Here is a 27,889-nt window from a genome sequence, read left to right as displayed (position 1 = left end):
GGCCAATCAAGCACAGTAACACTATGGTCATTGAACCAGCTTTTGGTACCTTTGGCAGTGTGGGCAGGTGCCAAGTCCTGCTGGAAAATGAAATCAGCATCTCCATAAAGCTTGTCAACAGAAGGAAGCATGAAGTGCTCTAAAATTTCCTGGTAGATGGCTGCGTTGACTGTGGACTTCAGAAAACACAGTGGACCAACACCAGCAGATGACATGGCAGCCCAAATCATCACTGACTGTGGAAACTTCACACTGGACTTCAAGCAACATGGATTCTGTGCCTCTCCACTCTTCCTTCAGACTCTGGGACCTTGATTTCCAAATGAAATGTAAAATTTACTTTCATCTGAAAAGAGGACTTTGGACCACTGAGCAACAGTCCAGTTCTTTTTCTCCACAGCCCAGGTAAGATGCTTCTGACGTTGTCTCTGGTTCAGAAGTGGCTTGGTAGCCCTTTTCCTGAAGACGCCTGAGCGTGGTGACTCTTGATGCACTGACTCCAGCTTCAGTTCTCTCCTTGTGAAGCTCTCCCAAGTGTTTGAATCGGCTTTGCTTGACTGTATTCTCAAGCTTGCGGTCATCCCTGTTGCTTGTGCACCTTTTCCTACCCAAATTCTTCCTTCCAGTCAACTTTGCATTTAATATGCTTTGATACAGCACTCTGTAAACAGCCACACCTTTCAGTAATGACCTCTGTGACTTACCCTCTTTGTGGAGGGTGTCAATGTTCGTCTTCTGGATCATTGCCAAGTCAGCAGTCTTCCCATTATTGTGGTTTCAAAGAACAAGAGATACCCAAAATTTATACTGTAGGGATGGTCATTTATTCAAACTCAAATGTAAATATTCTAATATTTTGAGATACTGATTTTTCACTTTCTGTAAGCACTAATCATCAAAATTAAAAGAAATAAACATTTGAAATATATCAGTCTGTGTGTAATGAATGAATATAATATACAAGTTTCACTTTTTGAATGGAATTAGTGAAATAAATCAACTTTTGATGATATTCTAATTATATGACCAGCACCTTTATATTAGATCTGATCGGGTACAATAATTTGATTAGACATTCTAAGAATGTGGATATTCTGTACAAGTTGTTACGACTTTTAGAGCAAATCATTACAGTAATACAAAAACAAACTACCAAATCACTAATTCAGCGAATCATCCACTGACTGTAATGTGGATTGTAATGATCTACCTGTAAATGCATCAACCTTTGGGAAGAACTGTCTTCTCCAGAGAGCGGGATTGTGAGTGTTGCCGCGGAGGGGATTCGCGGAATCAGTGGATCTTTAGCGGAGCAGTAACTGAACTCTTTGAGCTGGGGTGATAGCAGGGGAGGGTTTGGTGAGAAGAGGGGCAGATGAGGGCAGAGGGGCAGTGGCCCTAGCCACCGGGCCACCCCCCTGTGTGCACGGCCCTGGAAAAGGGCACAGTCAGTAAGAGCGGTTAATAAGGAAATACATTTTCTTCCTTACTGACCACACAGTTACAGAAAGGATTATGAAATCCTGTGACGCTGACATTAGTCATGTGTGTTAAAGTGTATAAATATATTGACAGAGGCTGTGTATAAGTTTTAGTACATACATACAAAATCTGCAAAAAGGTAATACAACGATTCTCTACTTATTTTATTTTATTTTTTTAATTTACAATATTTATGTAATTGTGTAATATGTCATATTTTGTAAATTAATGTCCAGTTAAAGACTAACAAATTTAACTGCTGAAAAATTGTTTTAAAATAATTCAAAATTTAGGGCAAGTAACCACAGGCAAATGTTGTTTTTCATTTTACAGATTTATTCCTATCTAAATGCTGAAGTTTTTTATAGGTTTGTTGTTTGGTTTTATACATTTTGTTCCTGAAAATGTGGTAAATGTCCTTTTTTAATAGCTGTTGACATTATTATTTTTTTATTTATGGGGTAACACTTTACAATAAGGTGTCATTTGTTAACATTAGTTAATGTACTAACATGAACGATCAATGAACAACACATTTATTATAGTATTTATTAATCTTTAATGTTAGTTAATGAAAATACAGTTGGTCATTGTTTATTCATGTTAGTTCACAATGCATTAACTAATGTTAACAAACACAACCTGTGATTTTAATAATGCATTAGTAAATGCTGAAATTAACATTAACTAAGATTAATAAATGCTATAGAAGTATTGTTCATTCTTAGTTCATGTTAACTAATTTTGAACCTTAGGTAACACTTTACTTAAAAGGGTGTGCGTAAGACTGACGTGACACCTTCATAATCATGACATGACACATGTCATGAATATGAAGGAGGTTTTTATGACAACTGTCATTGTGTCATTCGCTCAGTTATGTCATTTTTAATGCAAAGATGACATTATTTGACCTAACCCTAACCCTACCCTACCCCACCTTTACCCCTAACCCTAGCCCATAACAAAGACATCTCAAACAATGTCATCTTTGCATTAACTGAGTGAATGATACTTAATGACAGTTGTCATAAACATGCATAAAAACCCTTCATATTCATGACATGTGTCATATCATGATTATGAAGGTGTCATGTCAGTCTTATGCACACCCCTTCAAGTAAAGTGTAACCGAACCTTATTGTAACGCGTTACAGACTCATGGAATAAAAAGACAGAAAAAAACTTCTTCTGGAACGTCTGGAAACGTATGCAAGTTAGTGCATTTTGATTAGATAATGCCTCATTGCATATTGAAACATGACATTTTTTAAAACTGCTATTTATTTTTACCCTAATGACTTGGGGTGTTTTGCCATAATAATGTTTAGTGTAATGTTTCGTCAAATGCCTACAGATTTTCTTGACTGGTCAGGGATTGAATTGTCAAACAATTGTTTTTCCACAGCACCTCTTCTTGTGGACAGTCATGGTTTCACTGGTTGCAGTGGCTGTATTTCTCCTCTGTGGGACCCTGTTTCAATCACCCCAGGTAGCAGCATTCAAACCCCTCTTTCAGGGCGGCTCCCTCACCCATCGAGAAATCACTCAGTTGGCCATCCTCCGCAAGACAGCAGAAGTGTGTCGTGACATAGCCACTGCCCAGGGGCGCAACTTCACACTGCCTGTAAGAAAAAGAACCAACTGAATTTGTAAAAACCAGTAAATAGAATTAACATGAATGAGTTATTATGAGTAACAAAAGGTCTGTGATTAACATTCCGTGAAGAGAATTCACATTTTATGTAAATTTTGAAACTGCTAATTGTTTTTTGTTTTTTTTAAAGTTGCTAAGTCTTAAGTTATGCTACACACATAATTTGAATTGAAACCTGAACTGAAAAACAAAGTGAAATCAAATTTCTTGTTTTGAATAAAAATAATACTAATGATATTCTTCTTTTCAGATAAACAACAGTCTGACTCCATCTGCTGTCCAAGAAGCCTGCTCAGCATCTGCTGCTTCATCATCTGCTGCCTCTTCCCACGTTTTTTATTTAGTTATAACACAAATTTTTCTAAGTAATGCAGTCATAGATCAACTTTTTGCACTGAGTGAGGCACATCACGTAGATAATGAGGCTTTCAGTGAGGGCCGGCATCTCATTACCCAAGGTGTAGCTGCAGTAAAGGCCAGCGTGCTGCAGGGGAGTTATTTCTCTGCCCGTAACACACTGGGGGCTCTATGTCACACTCTACAGGTACGTTACAAATCGAGATTGGAGTAGAGTTATCTGTTATAATCTTTCTATATTTTATTATTATTATTCATCTTTTTTTCCTTTTTTTTTTACTTTCAAGCTGGGCCCATATCAGCAGTTATATGTGACCCTGGACCACAAAACCAGTCTTAAGTAGCACAGGTTTGTAGCAATAGCCAAAAGTACATTATATGGGTCAAAACTATCGTTTTTTCCTTTATGCCAAAAATCATTAGGATATTAAGTAAAGATACCTACCGTAAATATAGCAAAACTTCATTTTTGATTAGTAATATGCATTGCTCAGAACTTAATTTGGATAACTTTAAAGGCGATTTTCTCAATATTTTGATTTTTTTGCACCCTCAAATTCCAGCTTTTCATTTTGTATCTCAACCAAATATTGTCCGATCCTAACAAACCATAAATCAATGGAAAGCTTATTTATTCAGCTTTCAGATGATGTATAAATCTCAATTTAAAAAAACTGACCCTTATGACTGGTTTTGTGGACCAGGGTCACATATTTGTATTTTATATTACATGCATTCATTTGGTAGACACTTTTATCCAAAGCAATTCATGTTTTTTAAAGAATTCTCTAATGCTCATCAAGTCTATTTACTTGATCAAAAATACTGGGAAAAAAAAAAAAACACTGTAATATTGTGAAGTGTTCTTACAATGCAAAATAATGGTTTTCTATTTTAATGTTTTAAAATAATTTTTTCCTGTGATGCAAAGTTAAATTTCCATCAGCAATTACTCCAGTCTTCAGTGTCAAAAGATCCTTCAGAAATCATTCTAATATGCTGATTTATTTTTTTATTATCATTGTTGGAAACAGTTGTGCTGCATAATATATATTTCACAAGTTCACACTTACATATAATAAACTGAGTAAAGGTTATGCGTATTTGGCGTGCTGTCCAGGGAGAGGGCTCCGAGCTTGGCAATTACTCCCGAGCCCAGGGTACTCCCCCTGTCCGGGGAGAGGGGTCCGAGCTCGGCCTTTAGCCTGGATGCAATAAGCACGGGACAGCAGCCAGAGAGGTGCGTTGATAACCCACCAAAATTTGCAGAGCTTAAGGTTGGTGGGGTGCTGGACGTCGTTTGGAGTAACGGCACTGCTGTGGCCTTAGAGAAGAGAGTTTGGCTCCTGTGGGAGCGGACACCGCTGTGGCGGTGGGAACGAGAGAGATAAAGGCGGAAGTGAGCACTGCTGCGGCATCTGAAAAGAAAGTGGCTTTTGTGGAAGTGAGCACTGCTGCGGCATCTGAAAGAAAATGTGACTTCTGTGGAAGCGGGAACTGCTGCGGCAGCTGAAAAGTAGAGATGAGAGGGAAATACAAATAAGGCTCCTGCGGGAGTAGTCATTGCTGCGGCAGTGGAGGAATATAGAAAAGGCTCCTGCGGGAGTGGGCACTGCTGGGGCAGTGGGAAGTAGAGATAGAGCTCATGCGGAAGCGGACACTGTGGCGGCATCTGAAAAGAAAAAATGTCTTCTGCGGAAGTGGGAAGTGCTGCAGCTGTGGGAAGCAAAGATATGGGCTTCTGCGGAAGACAGTACTGCTGCGGCAGTGGGGAAATACAGAAAAAGTTCCTGCAGGAGCAGACACTGCTGCGGCAGTGGGGAAATAATGTCTGCTATGGAAGCTGAAGGTAACTGAAAAGGAAAAGGGGTTATTAGAAGCAGCAGGAAAAGACTGAGATGTGTGGGCCTGTGCTTCAAGCGGAAGCGTCCTCACGCTAGAGTTAGACAGTGGGGCTGCGGGGCCATGGGTAGGGGAGGGGGTTGGGAGTGGGGTAAGGAAAAGACTGTGGATGGGTCTGCACTACTAGCGGAGGCATCCTAATGCTAGAGTCTGCTATGGTAGCTGGAGGTCACTGGAAAGCAAGAGGGGTTAGAAGTAACAGGAGGAAAAGTCATGTGAGGGCCTGTGTTGCAAGCGGAGACAGCTTTGCGTTACTTCAGCTGCTGTAGCTGCAGGCCACGGAGTTTGTGGCATTCGGGGAGAAAAGCTGTAGAGCTTGTGCAGCCTGCAATGCTAGCAGAGGCGGCCTCGCGTTAGTGTCTGCTACAGGAGCTGGAGACCACTGAAAAGGAAAGGGGTTAGGGGAAGTAGAAGGAAAGTCTGAGTTGCAAGCGGAGGCAGCCACATGCTTGCTTCTGCTGCTGTAGCTGTAGGCTGCGGAAAAAAGGGGAGTGGTTTGTGACTTTGGGGGGACATGCTGAAATGTCCGGGTAGCCTGCAGTGTTGCCAACTTAGCAATTTTGTTGCTGGATTTAACAATTTCTCAGACTACCCTAGCAACTTGTTTTCAAAGCAACTAGCAACAAATGTAGCCATTTTAAAAAATTATTTGGAAACCTTTAAAAAGTGATAAAATGATAAAAGGCATGCGTTTTTCTCTTAACCACACGAAAGGAAAACGTATTGAAACAGCTAGCCAGCTAAGCAGCACATCGGCTGGTAACGTTAGACACTTTGAGGGAGGTGCCTAGCTGTACGCACTTCATATATGAATTAAGTTGCAGGTTGCACTTGTTCAATAATTGTTTATTTATGATACGCCTTAATTTTTCAATTTGTACTTAAGATTGTTAATCATTACTGTTGGTCCACTGTGAGATTAATTTTTGTTTTCTGGTTTAGATCAACAGTGGAAGAGAAGTTTCACTGTTGATTATCTGACTTACCTATCCATTTATCAAAATGAAATGAGTAAATTAAATACGGGTTAATTAACATCCGATGATGTCTCGACGTCATTTAACAACTTTTAGCAAAAAATTATCTGCTTTTAGCGATTTTTTTTACCTGAAAATTGTTTGGCAAGACTGGTGGCCTGTGCCGCTAGCGGAGGCAGCCTCGCGCTAGCATCTGGAAACAGAAGTTAGGGGCCCGGCTGCATGCGGTGCTGCGGCCGGAAGAGCCGAGGTAAAGGCTGAGCTGAAGCGGGAAGCGAGTGAGGCTTTGCTGTGGTAAGAACTGGGTGCGGCCCAGGCTCGTTGTCATTGAGAAGCCGCAGCTACAGACTGACATCCAACAACAGCGGCAATGGATACCGAAGTTGCGTGTTTTGTACTGGCTGTGTTGTCCTCAGAAAAGCGCAAAAAAAAGAAAGAAAACTCGACAGTGGACACGTTCCTGGCTTGCTCGAAGAGGACAATATGGGCTGTCGATCCTCCAAAGAGAACTCGAGGTAAAATCGTTTATAGTTTTATTTTTAGCCAGACAAAAACAGACTGTTAAAAAATCGAGCTAAAGCTTAAATTAAGCAGTATGCAGCTCCAATGTTTTTCATTGATCACCAATGTAATTTTACACTTCACAAGTACAATTTGTTTTATGTCACATGGGGTGTAAACAGAGCCTTTTTTAAAAAAATGTTTATCTCCAGTTGATGATACATGGGGCAATGTCAGATTGGTCGTGGGCCCTGTGTCTGACATTGTTGTCCGTTGACAGCAACATTGTTGCCTGGCAACATTGCTCAAAAAGTTGACCCGTGTATCAGAATCCTTTGATAGATACATTACTCCACCAAACGATGTCACATAAGTTAAATGCGCACACGAAAACGGCAGTGCCGTTTCCTTGGTATCATTTTTTTATTTATTTTTTTCAGTTCTGCATTGTCCATTTTTTGTTTTTAAGTGAACAATAAAACAGTTAACTATTGCTTTGGATTGTAACCAGACTGTTTGACTTTCCAAACTGTTTCTTTCAATTTGCACTGAAGAATAGTGACAGGAAGGGTTTCCGTGATCTGCTTAGGATGGATGTGGAGGATTTCAGCTACTTGCTTGAAAAAGTTACACCACTCATCCAAAGAAGTTACACCACTCATCCCAAATTTAGAAGAGCCATCAGTGCAAGAATGCGCCTGTCTCTAACGCTACGATTCCTTGCTACAGGCAAGTCAGTTTAAAAAAAAGTGCCCCACATCTGTTTGGTTACAAATGTTCTTCAAAATATCTTCCTTTGTTTTCAGCACAACAAAGAAATTTATACAGGTTTGACATAACCTGAAGGTGACTAAATAATGACAACTTTTAATTTTGGGCGAACTATTTCTCTAATTTTCCTGTAATTTAAATACTGCATAGACTATAGAACAGTTCAATATATAATAATAATGGATGTAACATCAAAAAATGTAATGTCTAATGTTAAAATGTATGCTTTCATTGTAACCTCCCTTTAAATACTTTGGTTAGTTCAAGAATATTTTGTATTGTTCAACTTTGAGGTTGATATGGGAATATCAACCTCAAAGTTCAACAATACAAAATATTCTTGAACTAACCAAAGTATTTAAAGGAGGTTACAATGAAAGCATACATTTTAACATTAGACATTAAATTGTTTGATGTTACATCCATTATTATTATATATTGAACTGTTCTATAGTCTATGCAGTATTTAAATTACAGGAAAATTAGAGAAATAGTTCGCCCCAAAAATAAAAGTTCTATCATTATTTAGCCACCTTCAGGTTATGTCAAACCTGTATAAATTATGTAATTAAAGTGTAATTAAAAGTAGCAGTATGTGTAATGGTCAAAATTAACATGATTTGTGTTTTAAAAAATGCACAAGATTCATTTTCTTAGTAAAACCTTTATTTAATAAGTTAAATTACACTTTCTTTCCTTGAATCTTTACAGAAGTCTTTGGTAAATTTTATACAAAGGGGAATATAATTCGTAAACATAACTGTTCTTTCAAAATGTGCAAATAATACAAAACAGCATCTTAAACAGCCTGAAAAGTACCAAAACAAACAAACAGTGTAGCACCATTACGTTAAAAAGAACAAAATATAAAAGCGATAGTTTATTTAAAATGAAAATTCTGTCAACATTTACTCACCCTGAAGTAGTTCCAAACCTGTATGAGTTTCACTCTGCTGTTGAGCACACAAGATGATATTTTGAAGAATGCTGGTAACAGAACAGCTGACTGTAACCATTTACTTCCACAGTATTTTTATTTTTTCATACCATGGAAGTAAATGGTTTCAGTCAATTGTTCAGTTACCAGCATTCTTCAAAATATCTTCCTTTGTTTTCAGCACAACAAAGAAATTTATACAGGTTTGACATAACCTGAAGGTGACTAAATAATGACAACTTTTAATTTTGGGCGAACTATTTCTCTAATTTTCCTGTAATTTAAATACTGCATAGACTATAGAACAGTTCAATATATAATAATAATGGATGTAACATCAAAAATGTAATGTCTAATGTTAAAATGTATGCTTTCATTGTAACCTCCTTTAAATACTTTGGTTAGTTCAAGAATATTTTACAATTAAAAGCACTGTTTTGTGTCTGTCCTTGTATTGTTCAACTTTGAGGTTGATATGGGAATATCAACCTCAAAGTTGAACAATACAAAATATTCTTGAACTAACCAAAGTATTTAAAGGGAGGTTACAATGAAAGCATACATTTTAACATTAGACATTAAATTGTTTGATGTTACATCCATTATTATTGGATGTAAAATATGCAAAACGGTCATATGCTCAAAAAATCAACAATCACTTCACAGACAGCAGTGACACACGGAGCCTGTGGCAAGCCATTCAGACCATCACAGACTACAAGCCCCCGCCACAGGCCTGTGATGACGACACATCCCTCCCAGATGCACTCAACCACTTTTACTCACGGTTTGAAATGCAGAATGACACACCTGCACAAAAACTGCCCACACCTCCCAATGACCAGGCGCTCTGTCTGTCTCCAGCCGACGTAAGGAAGTCCCTATCTAGGATCAACCCACGCAAGGCTGCGGGTCCCGACAACATACCTGGCCGTGTACTGAAAGACTGTGCTGCACAGCTGACAGATGTCCTAACAGATATCTTCAACACCTCGCTGAGCCAGGCAGTCGTCCCCACATGTCTCAAATCCACAACAATCATACCGGTACCAAAGAAATCACCTGTGTCCTGTCTAAATGGCTACCGTCCCATAGCACTGACTCAATCATAATGAAGTGCTTTGAGAGGTTAGTCATGCACAACATCAAAACCAGCCTCCCCAACACACTCGATCCGCTCCAGTTTGCATACCGTCCGAACCGCTCTACGGACGATGCAATTTCCTCCATTCTCCACCTGGCTCTTACCCATCTAGAAAACAAAGACTCCTACGTTAGAATGCTGTTCATTGACTTCAGCTCAGCATTCAACACAATAATCCCACAACAGCTCATAAATAAACTCAACCTGCTGGGCCTTAACAATTCCCTCTGCAATTGGATCCTGGACTTTCTAACCGGAAGACCTCAGTCAGTCCGTGTCGGCCACAACACCTCGAGCACTACCACACTGAACACAGGTGCCCCACAAGGCTGTGTGCTCAGCCCGCTGCTCTTCACGCTGCTGACCCACGACTGCACTGCCAAGTCCAGCTCCAACCACATCATCAAGTTTGCTGATGACACAACAGTGGTAGGTCTCATCAGCAACAACGATGAAACGCACTACAGAGAGGAAGTGGCACAGCTGGCGAAATGGTGTGGTGCTAACAACCTGTCCCTCAATGTGAGTAAGACAAAGGAGGTTGTGACTTCAGGAGAAACTCCGTTGATCACCCCCCACTGACCATCGACAGCTCGACTGTGGAGAGAGTCAGCAGCACTAAATTCCTGGGGGTGCACATCACAGAGGATCTCACCTGGACCGCCAACACCATGTCACTCTCCAAGAAGGCACAACAGCGCCTACACTTCCTCCGCCGGCTGAAAAGAGCAAGTCTCCCTCCACCCATCCTCACCACTTTCTACAGGGGCACCATTGAGAGTGTGCTGACCAGCTGCATCACTGTCTGGTACGGGAACTGTACCGCAGCAGACCGCAAGACCCTCCAGCGGACAGTGAACACAGCTGCAAGGATCATCGGTGCCCCTCTCCCCTCCATCCTGGATATTTTCCTCACACGATGCTCCAGCAAAGCCAACAGTATCGTGAAGGACTCCACACACCCCTCCCACAGTCTCTTCCAGCTCCTACCATCAGGAAGACGGTACAGGAGCATCAGAGCCCGCTCTGCCAGACTGCTCAACAGCTTTTTCCCCCAGGCTGTGAGAGCCCTGAACTCAAATCACCCCGCCTCTCTGAACCCCATACAAACCCCTACCTCCTGTAACATGTAACGTGCAATTCGAAGTGTGCTACACACAGGTGAGTGGGCCTGTACAAACCACCTGTAGTAGCACACTCTCCTCCTCTATGCGCACTAGTCACTTTTCACACACACTGCTGTGTGTACACAAATCCCACAAAAAGAACTCAGTAATATATGTATGTTTACATGCTCATGCACTACAAATCATCCTGCACTGTTCCCCAGCCAGCTGCTTGAACTCAATGTTTCTCCTTGCACATGTACAGTATTTATCTGAAGCATTCGTATAGTTTGTATAGTTTGTATAGTTTGTATTTTTAGTTTGTATAGGTACTTTTTATAGATAGTATATTTATAGTCAAATCTATCAGTAGGATAGTTGTGTATAGGTTTATATTGTCTTACTCCATTGTTGTATGCCTGTATTTATGTAGCACCGTGGTCCTGTGAGGCATGACATTTTGTTCCACTGTATGCCCCCGCATGTAGCGCAATGACAATAAAGCTCAACTTGACTTGACTTGACTTATTATTATATATTGAACTGTTCTGTAGTCTATGCAGTATTTAAATTACAGGAAAATTAGAGAAATAGTTCGCCCAAAAATAAAAGTTCTATCATTATTTAGTCACCTTCAGGTTATGTCAAACCTGTATAAATTATGTAATTAAAGTGTAATTAAAAGTAGCAGTATGTGTAATGGTCAAAATTAACATGATTTGTGTTTTAAAAAAATGCACAAGATTCATTTTCTTAGTAAAAACCTTTATTTAATAAGTTAAATTACACTTTCTTTCCTTGAATCTTTACAGAAGTCTTTGGTAAATTTTATACAAAGGGGAATATAATTCGTAAACATAACTGTTCTTTCAAAATGTGCAAATAATACAAAACAGCATCTTAAACAGACTGAAAAGTACCAAAAACAAACAAACAGTGTAGCACCATTACGTTAAAAAAAAGAACAAAAAAAACATAAAAGCGATAGTTTACCCAAAAATGAAAATTCTGTCAACATTTACTCACCCTGAAGTAGTTCCAAACCTGTATGAGTTTCACTCTGCTGTTGAGCACACAAGATGATATTTTGAAGAATGCTGGTAACAGAACAGCTGACTGTAACCATTTACTTCCACAGTATTTTTTATTTTTTTCATACCATGGAAGTAAATGGTTTCAGTCAATTGTTCAGTTACCAGCATTCTTCAAAATATCATCTTTTGTGCTCAACAGCAGAGAGAAACTCATACAGGTTTGGAACTACTTCAGGGTGAGTAAATGTTGACAGAATTTTCATTTTTGAGTGAACTATCCCTTTAAGAATTGAACCTACACCCTCTCTCTTTCACGTTCATATGCCTCTTCTACTGCCCTGAAGTAGCTCATTGGAGGTGTTACAGGAGGGACATGAATTGATGCATTTTGGGTGTGCTGATTATAATTTGTGTGTCCCTGCCAGGGTGTTTGTATTGCTAATCTAGCCTCGTTTTCCTATGCATCATACAACATCATAAGGATGTTACGACACAGCCTCATCTTGGTTAGTGGGTCTTTGATTAGCTTAATCTCAGATACTACCTGTTTGCCAAATGTTTGATCAACATCCTTGCTGGCATCTACCAATGTTTCAGACACATTTTTTAAAATGGTCACTTTCTCCAATCTTCATCTGCTGATTTATCTCTTTTGTTTGGACCTGTAATGTGCTTTTTCAGAATTATTGCTTGTGACCTGATGACGCTGGTGAGATGATGAGGAATCAAGTGAGGTAAGAGGAGTTGATGAACTGAATGCTTGATAGGAGGTGGATGACTCAGACAAATCCTCCTCTGTTTCCAGGTCTTCTCCTCCCTCATCAGCGATGCTGTTTTCCAAGTCATCCAACTAAGATAAAAACAAGTCGTATAAAAAAAAAAACTAGTTTGAAGTCGTCTCAAAATTTGAAAGCAGATAGATAGATAAATAGATAGAAATTGTCAGATAGATAGATAGAATGGAGAGCTCACAAATTTAACAATTGGGAAGAACTGTAACAACCAATTTACATTCAGTGTAGACTGCCCCCTGATAGCACACGTACATCTAGGAGACATCTATTTGACATCTGCATTTACATCTGCAAGATGTATTTTTTAGGGTGTTTGCTCATCTGCAATACGTCTATTGGACGTCTCCTTTTAGTTGTCAAATAGACGTCTATTAGATGTCTTTAAGATGTTTATGATTTAGAATGTATGTAAAACTGACATCTGAAAGACGTCTGTCAGACGTTTGTAGACTGCAGATGCTTTCCAGATCAAGAGATCTTTAACAGACATCTCGCAGACGTACGTGTGCTATCTGGATACCCGTTGTACAACAAAAGGTTGTAGAAATTGGAGGTTCTTTAAAATCCACCTCTGTCTGGGAGTTAAGTCTTTGTCGCTGCTGCTGCCACTTGGTTTTGGACGGAGTAGTTTCCCATATTGTGTTCGGAGGGAAGTAGCTTTTGTTTGGACCTCACTGACTAGGGAAGAGATAAGTCAATTACAAAACTAGCACATCCGAATGTTAAATGTCTCTGTAATTGTAATGTGTGTGTGTGTGTGTTTTCTGAACGAAAACAGTAGATGTGTAAGTTAATTAGATAGGAAGTAGATTCATTCTGCAAGAGGCACTTTTGGAGCTGCAGAAATAGCGGTTTCTGGGCAACAGCTGTAAACAAAGCAGCCCTGAGCTCATAAATGCTACTTAAAATTAAAATGACAATGAAACTTTCTGAAGACAATCGGTTTCCTTCAAAGATACATTCATATAAAAACTCCCGCCCCGCCACAAATAAATCAATTAAACACTGTGTCGCTATTGTGAATGAGAACATAATGAGTGATTTGCTAGGTTACATGCCTATTTTAGTACTCACCAGGTTCTCTCTTTCGTTTTGCCATGTTTAAAAGCTGTGTACAGAAGAGATTCATGTGCTCCTATTGGTCAGCGTCACCCAAGTGACAGAACTCGTCGTGGACGACAAAAAATAAATTAAACATGCTAGACTTTCTGTGTTGAGTCGTGAAGCGTCGCAGACATGGCATCGGTTGTCGTGCACTATGACACACTACACGAGATGAAATGATTGAATCTTGCATCCCGACACCCATTGTCGTTTACGTATTCCCACGACAACCTACGTCAAGCAAATCGTGGCAAAATCATGTAGTCTGAACGGGGCTTTAAATACTTACCACTTTCCGATCAGAGGAATTGTTGGCGCAGCTGAATGATACGAGGATGCCGGGAAGTTGAAAGTTTCGGCAGTGGAGGCGAGGTTAAGCCTCGGTGTCGGGGAAATCTTGTGGCTGGTCAAGCAGAGCGGAGGCGATGACTGGCGGAGGAGTAGATGATGTGATTACTGATGATGAATTGGCTGTGTTAATTATCTGCGCGTGCTCCTCCTGAAATTTGTTAATAAAACATCACGTGTGTGCGTGTGTATCAGTTTTTTTTTTTTTAATGTGTGAATCTTTTTTCAGGATTCTTTGATTAAAAAGTTTAAAAGAAGATAATTTATTCAAAATAGAAATAATTTGTAATATAAGTCTTTGCTATCACTTTTTATCAGTTTAACACAACTTTGCTGAATAAAACTGACCGCAAACTTTTAAATGGTAGTTTATATTGTTACAAAAGATTTCTATTTTTAATAAATGCTGTTCTTTTTTACTTTTTATTTATTAAAGAATCCTGAAAAAAAGTATCACAGGTTCCAACAAAATATTAAGCAGAAACTGTTTCCAACATTGATAATAAACCAGCATATTAGAATGATTTCTAAAGGATCACGTGACACTGAATACTGGAGTAATGATGCTGAAAATTCAACTTTGCATCATAGGAATAAATTACATTTAAAAATATATTCACATAGAAAACAGTTATTTTAAATAATATTTCACAATAATATTCACAATTTCTTTCTGGATTTTTGATCAAATAAATGCAGCCTTGATGAACATAAGAAACTTCTTTAAAAAAAAACAAAAAAACATTACAAATCTTACTGATCCCAAACTTTTGAATGGCAGTGTATATAGAGTCAATGGCTACCAGCAACTGTTTGGTTTCCAACATTCTTTAAAACATCATCTTTTGTGTTCAAAAGAAGAAAGAAACTCTCTCCAAAAGGTTTGGAACAACTTAATGAGTAAATGATGACACAATTTTCATTTTGGGTTGAACTATCCCTTTAAATACATTCAAGATATATACAATGAAAAAATGTACATATATATATATATATATATTATGTCAATAATACACCCACAACAATAGGTGGCGCCAAAAACGCATAAAACGAGTGTGCCATGAAATATGCAATGTAATGTGTGTTGTAAAGATCGCGAGTGAAAACAAAAGAAAAAGAAAAGCTTACAGCGGCATGTTAGCCTGATGGGACTGAACTTCCTCTGTAAGTGATTTTAAAACATAAGACAGTACCCAGATTTGAAGATTACAATAAGATTTCACTTCTACTGATAATAACATTTTGGTAGGCTACTATGAGATGGATAGCCTAAATGTTATATAATTCAGATGAGCTACCTGTTATTTCAGTGGTATATCAAAAAGTGTATATTTTTCAATGTCATTGTTGGTACATTTTACCAGTATTTACCATACTTTCAAAACAAAAATTAAAATAGGAAAAATATGCAATATGAAAATAATTTAAGAAAAAAATGTGTTTTACAGAGAGATTTGTTTTTCAAAAAGCCTTTTTCCAAAAGGTACATCTGGAAAAAGGGGTCGTCTTATAATCAGGGTCATCTTATATTCGGGACAATACGGTATATATAATGAAAAAAATGTACATTTACAACCTAGAAAATACATTTGTTTTTTTGTGTTTAGGACTTCTATAGCCACAGTAACTGGGTGGAACTGGGAAGCACTGCTCCTTTCGGCACGCTGATCAAACCTGAGCTTCCTCTCAACAACCTAGCAGGTATAACACAATGCAGTTACCCCCATTACACAATTTCTGAACCACCATGTACCATATGCATATCCACAATATGAATATGGTATAAACTTGCACATTCTTTTACTTCTTATCTGCTTACCCAGGCCCCAGCACACCGACATGCAGGAGCTGCACTGGGTCAGACTGCAGAGATAACATTCTCCCAGAAATACTGCTGCGCAAGAAACTAACCTCAGGATATTTCAGTGTTTACTCCTCCAGAAAACCTGCAGGTAGGAGAGCATCATCACCCATGTGTAGTGTTGCTCTGCCTTTTAGTTATAACTTCTCTGTACATCATCACAGACCACAGGATGGCTGAATAGGCACCACAGATTTATACACTGACATAAGTTTCTTTCAGGCAAGTGTAGCCATGGTGGCTTTCTTGACAGGACCAGTTTAAGAGAACCCACTGGAGGCATCAATAAGGATGACATTAGGTCAGATCACGGCTTCCTTCACCTCCGTGCTGCTGACATGGCCATCAACGCTACTGTGGAAGTGCTGCAAGACATCCGACTGGCCACAGGCGACCAAGCCTTTCTTCAGTATGAGACCTTCCTTTTACACACAACACATTTTGGACTACGTCATAAAAGAAATGCTTAAGGTTTTGTAAATTTATTTCATTCATTTCAAATTTATTATCAATACAGACTCTGCATCCATTCCATCTAACATATTTTCTCACTGACACACCCCCAACTCAGAAACTCAGGTCTTAAAGAAAGAAACTTTTTAGAGACACTCATGTACATTTAACTCAAAAGTACAACCTTTATGACAAGATTTAAGCACATATTATATAGAATGCAGTATTGCAATTAGAAAAATGGAGAAAAAAAAATTCTTTAATTATAGCAATCCCTACCCTAGAATCAGAAATTGATATGGTTTTCCAGGTTTAGCTAATTTTGTTTGTTTCTTTCCCTCTCTCAGATTGGTAGGCCTCAGTCAGACCTCAGTTCTGGCTATTGTGATTGACACCACGGGCAGCATGTCTGATGAGATTGAAGGTGCAAAGAGAGTCTCCTTCAGTATTATAGACAGCAGGAGAGGAACACCAGGGGAACCTTCAGAATACATTCTAGTCCCATTTAATGATCCAGGTAGTCATATGGCATATTTAGTCATGCGTATTTATATATATACTGTATATCAGTTTTTCCCACAGACTTTAACTCTATTTGTGGTGGCACTTCCCCCGGGGGAATTTACTGGAATTTATAACTTTGTTGAGATAAAAAAAAAAAATCTATATTCAATACCATTTTTGATACCATGGGGAAAAACTGCCATGACTTTAAGGGTATAAAATTAGATAACATTGCTAGAACATGACAATGAGGTATATTTGTACATTAATTAAAACAACTTGAGGTGGTAAAAAACTGGAGTAAAACTTATAGATTTGCATATATTTACTTCAAATTTCTTTAGAGAGAAGTATTATTTTTCCTATTTTTACCCAAAATAGGGTATTGTGAGCATAGTGAGTACACTCATGTAATGTATGTTTCATTCATACTGAAACTCCAAATATGCCTCACAGATGTAATAGAACATTCCAGGAAATCTCTAATATGGACAAAATGGTGATTTGGGAGTTGCAAAGACTCCCGTCGAGGGACCAAACATGAAGGTCCCACAGCTTGGGCCTAGAATTCTCTGGAAAGCTCTGAGGGGATAAGAAGTCCCTAGTCTCTAAACTGAATGACGCTACTAGCTGCTGAATTGCCAGTGAGCGTTCCGGTGTAATCCAGGCCCGCATCTGGGTCGAATCGATAACTGTCCCCAGGAAGATGACTCGCTACCTGACCTAACACAAAATATATTTCTGTACGTATTTATGCAGCAAAGTATTTAATATGATTATAAGAAGAAACTGTACCATTCGTCATCTTGCTCGGAGGACAGTATAAATGCTTGTAAATATTTCACGTTTTAAGTTATTGCCATCCAATAATCGCAGTAAGTTTTGTGTTTTGTTGCTTTTAATCAGAAATAACATATGAGCTTTCAACTTTATCACAAAATACAAACTATAAATTTGGTTTTGACGCTCTTAAATGTGGCGTTCTCTGTTGCACCTCAGTTCAAGTGGCAAATTAACCGATTATCTGTTCCTCTTTGCTACTAGTTATAGCGAAAATAAACATGAATGAACATCAGAAAAGTGTTGAAAGAAACAGAACAACTTACTGAAATGTATGTCTCATGTAATCACTCGATCTGTTTTTCAGCCACAGAAAGACGTCAAGAAAACGTGAACAATTTCACAAAGTCACATTTACCTCAGGAAAGACATTCATTGTACATAAAATATAGTCAGCTAGAAAAAAAAAAACTCTAGAGAGCAGGGTGAAAGCGTAAGTGAAACAAAAAAAAAAGATTGCATGCTTTTGTGAGCATCACTTGTTATGCAGCAATGCTGTTCTTTATTATTAGTAGTTGTAGCCATTGCAGGTGAATGTTTTCTCAGCTGTCACTGCAGGAGATATGTTGGCGTGGACGCGCATCGTCTACACCGGGCATTACGCCTGGTCGTAGTTTTAATTGGTGCAACAGGTGTAAAAGTTTATCATAAAGCTGGACATTGCAAAGCCCAGCATATGGCTTACACCCAACTTTTTTACATCCAGCTGGTGCAAACCGGCCCCAGGCTGAGTAACAGTGACCTGTGAGCGAGCAGTTCCTGCTCCGATATGGCCGACACATCCACATCGTCGAGGTAATTCATAATGTGGATTCCCATCTGCCTCAGAGGGGGAAAGAGACTCGTCAGAACTGTATATTTATTTATAAGCCTCCCCCTTGAACGTAAATCTCAAGAACGGTCTGTGATGGGGGGCTATCTGAATGTGAAAGTAAGTGTCTTTTAGATCCACCAATAAAAAACAGGGCCATACTTGCATGAGGATCTGTTTCAAAGTCAACATCCTGAACGAGCGTTTCATTAGTGTGTAGTTCAGGTGTCTGAGATTAACCCTCTGGGGTCTGAGGGTGTTTTGGGGCTCTGGAGAAGTTTTGACATGCCCTGACATTTATGCTTTTTTCAGTTGCTTATAAACATTTTAATGGCTAAAGTCTAAAAACACTGCATTCAGCACAAACTGGGCTACAATAATATGTGAGCAGCTTGTACGTACGTGATTGTGTTTTTGAGAAAACAACATTTATGCATGGTTTGAAAAAAACTAAAATTTTAAAGTAACTGAAATAAGGCCATAAAACACATACAGAACATTTGTTCACAAGACTTTTGAGAACTGGATCTTGTAGCCTAGAATATTTGCTTCAAAATGATCTGAAAATAATCTAACTCACTCATTCAGAGAAAACAATATATTGATTTAAATTTTCTAAGTCACTTTTTGAGTAGAAAGGGTCTATGCGAGAGGGCGTGAACTATCCTGGATAATGCTGTGACTGACACCTGAGAAGACAAAGGCCCGCATAATGAGCTCCATAATGTACGGTGGCCGGGAAGTGTAAAACAACATTACAAAGTGTGAAACACTTTTACGAAGCTCGAGACAAATTTACATTTTGGAAAACATTTTTACCTATCATAAAACACAATTACATGGGAAAACACTTTTACCAAGGACGAAACAAATTTACAATGACAGATTCTTCACGGAAAGGGAATGTACCACACACCGGAAGTGACGCGGTGAAAGGTGGTGTTGTTGGTGAGCGCGGTAAATTTGTGTTGTGGTTGTGGAGTAAATGCCGTAAATAAAGTTTATGGTGACCGAACATGGACTGCAGCCGAGGGATGTTTTGCCCGTTTTGTAGTGATGTAAAAATGAAGCTTTGCGAAGCACCAAGGCTTCCCCTCAACTGAATCGTAAAAAGGTTCATTACTCGAAGCTTTTCAAAACGATGCACACTAACGACATCTTGTGGTCAAAAGGTGGAAATAGCTGCCTTTGCGTCCCAGACGACCCAGCCATTTTTGGATTGTTTCAGATAATAAATCAGTTTGTGCTATGAAAATAAAACAAAGAAAGTATTAACGCTATATAAATTAATCTTTTACATGTCAGTCATTGTTTTACACAATACATGAATAAATGAGTGAATAAATTTGTGGAAAAAATAGGCAAGAATATATGATATGCATAAATGATCAAAATAAAAGAAGATTATCAGAATGGTCAGCTGAAGTGATTGTGAAGCGGGAATTAATACAAAATGAACATGCACAAAACTACACATGCATATATTTATTCGTATATTGATTCATTCTTATCAAAGAAGTGAGAGACACTTCAAACTGCGCAAGTGGTTTGCGTTATTTGAAACTGAATACGAAGCAGTCACATGGTTGTGTGCGAAAACGAAGCTTTGGACGTCACAGATCACGTGGTTTTGGCAAAATGAACCAAGCTCCGGTACAGTGCTTCACTGCCAGATGCTTCGTTTTTTTTGATACAGGCTTCGAAGCCTCGGTGTTGAACGTCACATCACTACCGTTTTGTGGCAAACACATGAGCAGCTTAACACTGTCCGGCTGTCGAGACGTCCCCTGTGTGTCCGTCTGGTTCGCGTCCTTTAGAAACTCCAAACGCCGACCACACGTACAGCAAAACCGCCTTAAGCTGCTCATGTGTTTGCCACAAAACGGGCAAAACATCCCTCGGCCGCAGTCCATGTTCGGTCACCATAAACTTTATTTACAGCATTTACTCCACAACCCCAACATGAATTTACCGCGCTCACCAACAACACCACCTTTCACCGCGTCACTTCCGGTGTGTGGTACATTCCCTTTCCGTGAAGAATCTGTCATTGTAAATTTGTTTCGTCCTTGGTAAAAGTGTTTTTCCCATGTAATTGTGTTTTATGATATGTAAAAATGTTTTCCAAAATGTAAATTTGTCTCGAGCTTCGTAAAAGTGTTTCACACTTTGTAATGTTGTTTTGCACTTCCCGGCCACCGTAATAATGAGCCATTGAGTCAGGTGTGTGACTGAGAGAGAAGAGTTACAAGAAAGAATGTGAGGAAAAAAGAAATGTGTATACATATAACTATCACATAAAATAACTTGAGATTCACTTGCGAGTGCAGTTAAACAGTTTATTAGGAACAAACAAACAAATAAACAACAGAAAAGTCAAGACATGGTGGGTGCAATATCTAAAATATCCAAAACAGTGGCAGGAAACTGGAACCCAGGAAAACGGGAGACAGCAGAAACTGCATGAAAAAACAAAGATTTGTAATGTTTTTTTTTATAAGAAGTGTCTTCAGCTCAGCAAGCCTGCATTTATTTGATCCAAAGTACAGCAAAAACAGTACATTATATTTATTATAATATGTAGGCCTACATATTGTTACTATTCAAAATAAATAAAGCACCCCCCACTAAAATTAATAAATGAGCATGTTGATAGGCTTATCAGGAGCAATTATATTACATTAGCAATCACCAATATTGTGATCACCCACGTGATTTTATTTGAATTATCATACAATACAAAAACAACATTTTATAACTGAGAAACTATATTATTGTTAAGCTTATTATAAACATGTTTGAGTAGGTATTTGCAAACAGAGTAGGCTACTTCACAGTAAAGATTGGTCTAAACTTTCTTAGACATTACTTTTATATCATTGTTTATAGAACATATAACTATCCTCACGTCATTTGAAACAATGTCGCCGTGGAAATTTGCTCAGGAAATACTCTTTTAGTTGCCGGATGGCCACAGAGGAAGAACTGAGAGAGGCGATTTTCCACTGCCGGGGCTCTTCTACAGCTAGTAGGCTTCATGCTTCTTGTTGCTCCTTCTCCATAGAGTCCAGCAAGGAGATGAAAATTCTGACGAAATGGCGCTCAGAGCCGACTTATATAGCATCTATGTTCGTGCAGCTACACAAACGTGAACAAAACAGGTTTCAGTATTCAGAGTAAATAGGAGTTTCCCCATAGTGTCCTTTGACAGAACGGGAGAGACCATTCGAAAGGGCACTTAAATATTTATCCATTATGAACACTTAGCATACACACAAAAACTGTAGTTATTATTTTTGAAACAGTGTTGAAATGTTTTAAAAATTCTTGTTGCTGTAGTGTTCTATGATGTGTTTGTGTCATGCAGATTTTGGACCTCTGACAAGAACTACGAATGCAGATATTTTCAAAGAGAGAATTAATTCTCTTTCAGCAGATGGTGGAGGAGATGAACCAGAGATGTGTCTGTCAGGACTACTGGTTTGTGTGTTTGTTTGTTTGTCTTTATACATGTATGCCAACTGTATTTACATGTGAAAATGTAAAAATTACTCATACCGATAAATAATATTACATTGCTGATATATTTTTGTGAATATCTCAGCTGCATTGATTCTTAATATAATAATTGAAAAAATCTGGTTCTCCAGTTGGCACTAGCAGGAGCTCCTCCATCTTCAGACATTTTTGTTTTCACTGATGCTGCAGCAACAGACTTAGAATTAAAAAGCACCGTTCTGGCCATGATAGAAAGCACCAGGTCAACAGTGAGTGCCTGCAGATCACATCCACATCATTGCTCCTAAAATTAAAGTGTTGTTAATTTGTTTGTAATGGCATTTTTCTACACCACCCAGGTCACATTCATGTTGACTAACGTTCTTCTGCGAAGAAGAAGGACTGCCTCACAATCTCAACAGTTTAAATTAAGATCAGACATACAGTTGTACAGAGATCTGGCCCATGCTTCTGGTGGACAGGCAATAACTGTCACAAAAGCTACACTGTCTCAGGCCACTGCAGTCATTACAGATGCATCTACCTCTGCCCTGGTATGTTCTAAGAATGACTTAGAATCCCTATACTGTAAAGTTTTTATATGAAAAAAAAAAAAATTAAGAAAAATGACGTACCTAAAACAAAACTTTTTGTTTTGCATTTCTGCTCTTTGCAATATTTTTTCAGGTTGGTGATTGTAATTTTGTGGTGCAACATATTGAAACATCTCTTTTTTTTTTTTGAAGGTGACTGTTCTTCAGGTGGTGAGAAGTCCAATCATTCCAGAAAACGTCTCTTTTGTTTTAGATCCATCTCTATCCAATGTGACTGTGTATATCACTGGAGACTCTCCAGTCTTTACCCTCTACAGCCCTACAGGTGAGCCATACCTCAAACATGGTTTGCTAATATAAGGGTTTTATCTTCTCCAATACAAAAATCCAAATGCAAAATTGGATTATATTATTAAAAATAAGCTGTTTCCCTTGCCCTTCAGGTGTGTCTCAGTCAGATTCAGTGGCAGATGGTCCTCTGGGCAGCATCCTGACTGTAGGGAATCTGAATAGAGTAAAACTCAACTCTGACAGCCAGACAGGGGAATGGAAGATCAGCATTGACTCCACACACTCCTACAGTCTTAAAGTCATTGGTAAGCGTGTTTAATGTGCCTGCATAGGTTTTGTTTTGTTTGTAAACCATTGAGATTTAAATTTTTTTATCAAATTAATTATTACATTTAATTTTAATAAAATGTTTAATTACACAATGTGTGTATCAACCCAGTTTTGAAGTTTTAGAAATAAAACTGCTAAACAAACAATGGTTTGGAAAATAACATCAGTAAATAGTTTTCCTTTGGAACATTGCAAGACTGTTGCATTTCACAATAGTTGTACTATATTCACTGTTTTAATTGTGATTACAGGTCAGAGTTCTGTGAACTTTCTCATTAACTTTGTGGAGCAGTTAGAAGGAGGTGACTTCACACCGAAAGCCAATCGTCCTTTCATTGGTATATTGATTTCATCTTCTTCATTCCATATTTCTTGATAATTGCTAGACCGTTACGCTAAATGTTTTTAAAATAATTCTCTTATGTTGTTAACAGAGGCTGCATTTATTTGATCAAAAATACAGTAGAAACAGTAATATTGATAAATATTATTACAATTTAAAATAAATGTTTTCTAATAGTTTTTATAATGTAATTAATTCCTGTGATGGCAAAGCTGAAATTTCAGCAGCCATTACTCCAGTTTTTAGTGTCACATGATCTTTGAGAAACATTCTAATTGATGATTTGATGTGAAAATACATTTCGTATTATTATCAGTGTTGAAAACAGTTGTGCTGCTATATTGTTGTAATATAACAATATTGTTTTTGGAAACAGCAATTCATCATCAATGTAAAAAAATCTAATATTTTTCTGATTGCTCAGGTCGGAACGCTACTTTGTTTGTGTCTGTGACCGGAGGAGATTCAGTCTCAGTGACTGACGTGCTTCTAGTTGAAGCTTCAGGATCTGATGTTGTTCATGGAACCATTAAATCATTGGGTGCAACAGACTTCCTGGTCAACATCGACAGAATCCCAGAGTGGGCGTTTGTGGTGCAGCTGAAAGGGCTGTTAAACAACTCGACTCGATCTTCGCCGAGTCGATTCCAGAGACAGTCACCCACCCAGCAACGAGGCTCTGGAGTTAATATAATGGTGAGCTTGAAGAGACAGTTCACCCAAAAATGAAAATTCATTATTATTACCTGTAAATATCACATGACTTTTACATGAGATTAGTATGACTAGTATGGAATATCCAAAAAAATACATGAGATACAAAATACACTGATAATATTTCTAATCATATTAAACATGTTTCTTCTCAGGCACAACCAAATAACACTATAGAGCCTGGAATCCCCTTTAATCTCAACTTTACATTGGTCACTAATGCTACAGGCGGCAGCTACACTATCCGAGCCTGGACTGACCGCAGCTTCAGTGTGTCTTTCCCCAGGTCTCTGGACACGGGGACAGAGGGAAGTGCTCAAGGAAGCGTAACACTGACTGCACGCTCCGACACAGAGTCAGGGACAGATGTCACACTCACCATTGAAGCAGAAGATTCAGAGTCCAGTGACTCGAATTACGTGGCACTGCGGTTCACTGTAATGACTAAGGTAGCTGTTAGGAAAGCTGCAGAAAAGCAAGAATATTGATAAGGATATAGCTTTCTTCATCACTCTGTGTTTTTTACATGCTAACAGTATTTGTTGACTAATTGTTGTTGATTAAACAGTTTATTATGAACAATCAAAGCTGACTTTCAAAGCTGACTTTTAGCATCATTACTCCAGTCACATGATATTTCAGAAATCATTCTAATATTCTGATTTTCTGCTCAAAAACATTTATTATTGTTGTTATTATTATGTTGAAAAGAGCTGAGAAGAATTTTTCAGTTTTTTTTTTTTTTTTGATGAATAGAATGTTCAGAAGAACAGCATCGTTTGTAACATGATAAATGTCTTTATCATTACTTGTGTGCTAAATAAAAGTTTTAATTGCTATATATACTGACTCCAAGCTTTTGAATGGTATAGTGTATATTGTTACACTTGGAGTACGACTGGAGTAATGATGCTGAAAATTTTGCTTTGATCACAGGAATAAAATATATTCAAATAGAAAGCAGTCATTTTAAATAGTAAAAATATTTGACAATATTACTGCTTTAGCAAATACAACTTCATGTATTTTGGATCAAATAAATGCAGGCTTGGTGAGCAGAAGAGAATTCTTTAAAAAAAACTTTAAAAATCTTACTGTTCAAAAACTTTTGACTGGTAGTGTGTCATGTTGAAATATATAAATGAACATCACATAGGCTACCTGGCATTTCCATAAGTGTATATTGATTATGTGCTCTGAAGGAAATAAATAAAAAAATTTAAAAAACATTTTGAAATTCTGGGTTATCTCTCAGCAGATCTTTGTAGGGTTTGATACATAAATATAATTTAACTTAATTTAAAGGGAATCATTTATGATTTTATAGGGAATTTGAACAGAATCACTGTTTTGCGGCTGATCACTGAGTCGGCAGCGATTCACTGAACGAGCCGTATAACATTAATTCTGCACTGGATATTAAAATCCAAAATATAGTGAAAGCACTATTAATAAGCACAGTAACAAGATCGGCAGATAAGACATTAACTTGTAAGCACAAAACACAAGATACTTCTCTTTTCAATATAAATAAGACTTTATTTATATAAACCTAAGACAAACTAATCTAACATGAACACTCGCATTCACACGTTGCAGAAAGAGAGAAAGGATGAGTTTAGAGAATGAGAATGTGAAATCCCAAGTTTATAGCAATATGTACTATCGCATAGGCTTGAACAAACCATCAATCACTTAATTAATCCTCACATTGAGTTTCTCAATGAGGCTAAAATTTATATTAAATGCACCACTTCAGTTAGACCTGGAGGTACTTGCTTGCGTTGCCTTGTGTTACAGGGATTCCCTTCTGTAGTCATCGTTGCAGGAAAGGGTTTTTCCCGAGTTGGTGATTGGCTGGAAGTTCAGTAGTCTTTGAAGTGATGTCTTGGGAAGCCAATGGTTGGGCATTGGCTGAGGATGGTCTTGGAGTCAGTTGCTGGTTGAAGTTTGAAGCAGGTGCAGTCGGAGCTGGACTTTGCGGCAAACTTAACTTTTGAACACGAGACTCAACGGAAAGAAAAGAAACTAAAGTAAAAGAATAAAAATGAGTAACGAGACTAGGTGGTTTTTCCTCTCATCGTGGTGTTAAGTAGCAACTAGCCTGTAGGCCAGAGCACGCTCAAAGAGCGCTAAAAAACAGCGTCAAAACGCGGTGGCGAGAAGAGAGAAGGGCGAGAAAGGAAGGTTTGATGGTGTCCTGAGTTCTTAAACTCGGCTTCTGGACACATCCCATCTGGTGTCTTGACCAATTAGATAGGCTATTATCTTAGCTAGGGTTGTTCCTTCCATCATAAATCAGCATGTTATCAGTCACATGGTCTGAATCTTACACACTCTTGCAAAGTACACTTTTGGATGTGATTTCTATAACCAGAATATGATACATTTGACAAAGAAACAATTGGAAGAAACGTTTCAAGCTAGAATTGTCAAGCTCATACATACCAAACACGAATAAACCTTAAAGTCATTCAATAGTTATTAAAAAGACATACATAACACGTGCTTAAAACATGATTATATTATGTATGTAACCCACACATTAGATTGTGTTATGCCTAGCAATGTCCTTTTAGGATGATTTTATATGCATATGAAAAAGAAAGTCTCTGTGTAGTTCTGTGGAGACCAAAAGACATGTTCTTTGGACAGAAGGATTTCAGTCTGAGTCTTTGTCTTGTATGTGTGTGGGAAAAGTCAATCTAAAGAAGCTTGTGATTTCTCTCGTGGAACACATGTGATGGCCATCTCTTTGACAATTAATCTTGATTATTTACCCCAAATTTGACGATCTCCTTCCTGCGTTGGACTTATCAATAAGTGTTCTTTTGTCTTAATGTTGCAAACCGTTCTGTGAAAGAGACTTGTTGGTGGACAGATTTATGAGTCCTGTTGGGCTTTCTGGAATTTCGGCTCCTCATGTTTCGATGTTCTGATCGAATCTTAGTTTGTCTGACTCGTTCTGATCCTACATCTTCCAGAAACAGAAAGTAGCCGGGATGTCGCGTTATTAAACAAAAAAGAGCAGTTCCATTCAACGTGTTGACTCATTTGCTGATGCCTCTTTATTTCCCCTCATTCCCTTTCTCTCCGCTCCGCCCCGCCCCTTTCTCTTAAAGAGCCCCGTAACAAACACATAATAATCACACCACAGGATGAACTTTGTTCTTTGTTTGGAAGGACTTTGTTTGTTCACACGGAGGCGATGTGGGCGTTTACATTCGCGTGCGCCTCACGTGGATGTTTGAATTTGAATTTGAAAAGCGAGATCGGCGCATGGGCGTGACCGCACTAGATATGAGTTGAGACGGGAAAACTGGACATCGCGTTGGTTTCATACGGATTACTTTAACAGAGAATATTTGTTTTGGACGTGACTTACTTCATTTAAAAAGTAGACATTTCAAGCTTTCTATGCACATATTTCTCATGTATTTGAGGCGAGTATTTGCGGAGATTTATGTTGTTTTATTTATGCGTCTGTGAAGAGAGGTGACAGAGACAGAGCCGGCAGAGAACGCACCCTGTTTATTTTCTTTATTTTTTAAAAGCACATTGTTTCGTTGTTATTAT

The 27,889-nt window shown here is 38.3% G+C and overlaps 1 protein-coding gene across 3 annotated transcripts; it reads left to right on the top strand.

Moving 5' to 3' along the window:
* Positions 1-1,545: 1,545 nt before the first annotated feature.
* Positions 1,546-25,509, top strand: LOC131536685 (von Willebrand factor A domain-containing protein 7-like). Of its 3 annotated transcripts, XM_058769723.1 has the most exons (17): positions 1,546-1,621; positions 1,816-1,850; positions 2,640-2,698; positions 2,891-3,109; positions 3,390-3,683; positions 15,722-15,815; positions 15,938-16,066; positions 16,198-16,384; positions 16,776-16,945; positions 21,951-22,063; positions 22,234-22,350; positions 22,441-22,635; positions 22,828-22,960; positions 23,079-23,231; positions 23,508-23,594; positions 24,024-24,295; positions 24,469-25,509. In XM_058769723.1, exons 2-17 carry the CDS (start codon positions 1,832-1,834, stop codon positions 24,799-24,801), a joined length of 2,574 nt encoding a protein of 857 aa, XP_058625706.1. In that variant the 5' UTR covers positions 1,546-1,621; positions 1,816-1,831; the 3' UTR covers positions 24,802-25,509. The 3 variants fall into 3 exon arrangements, with proteins under 3 accessions (XP_058625706.1, XP_058625707.1, XP_058625708.1); XM_058769724.1 differs by lacking the exons at positions 1,816-1,850; positions 2,640-2,698 and having other exon boundaries at positions 1,567-1,621; XM_058769725.1 differs by lacking the exons at positions 1,546-1,621; positions 2,640-2,698.
* The last annotated feature ends 2,380 nt before the right edge of the window (positions 25,510-27,889 follow it).

Source organism: Onychostoma macrolepis, chromosome 03, assembly GCF_012432095.1.
Source record: "Onychostoma macrolepis isolate SWU-2019 chromosome 03, ASM1243209v1, whole genome shotgun sequence".
Classification (NCBI taxonomy): Eukaryota; Metazoa; Chordata; class Actinopteri; order Cypriniformes; family Cyprinidae; genus Onychostoma; species Onychostoma macrolepis.
Note: the sequence above shows the minus strand (reverse complement) of the source record. Positions and strands in the feature narration are given on the sequence as shown.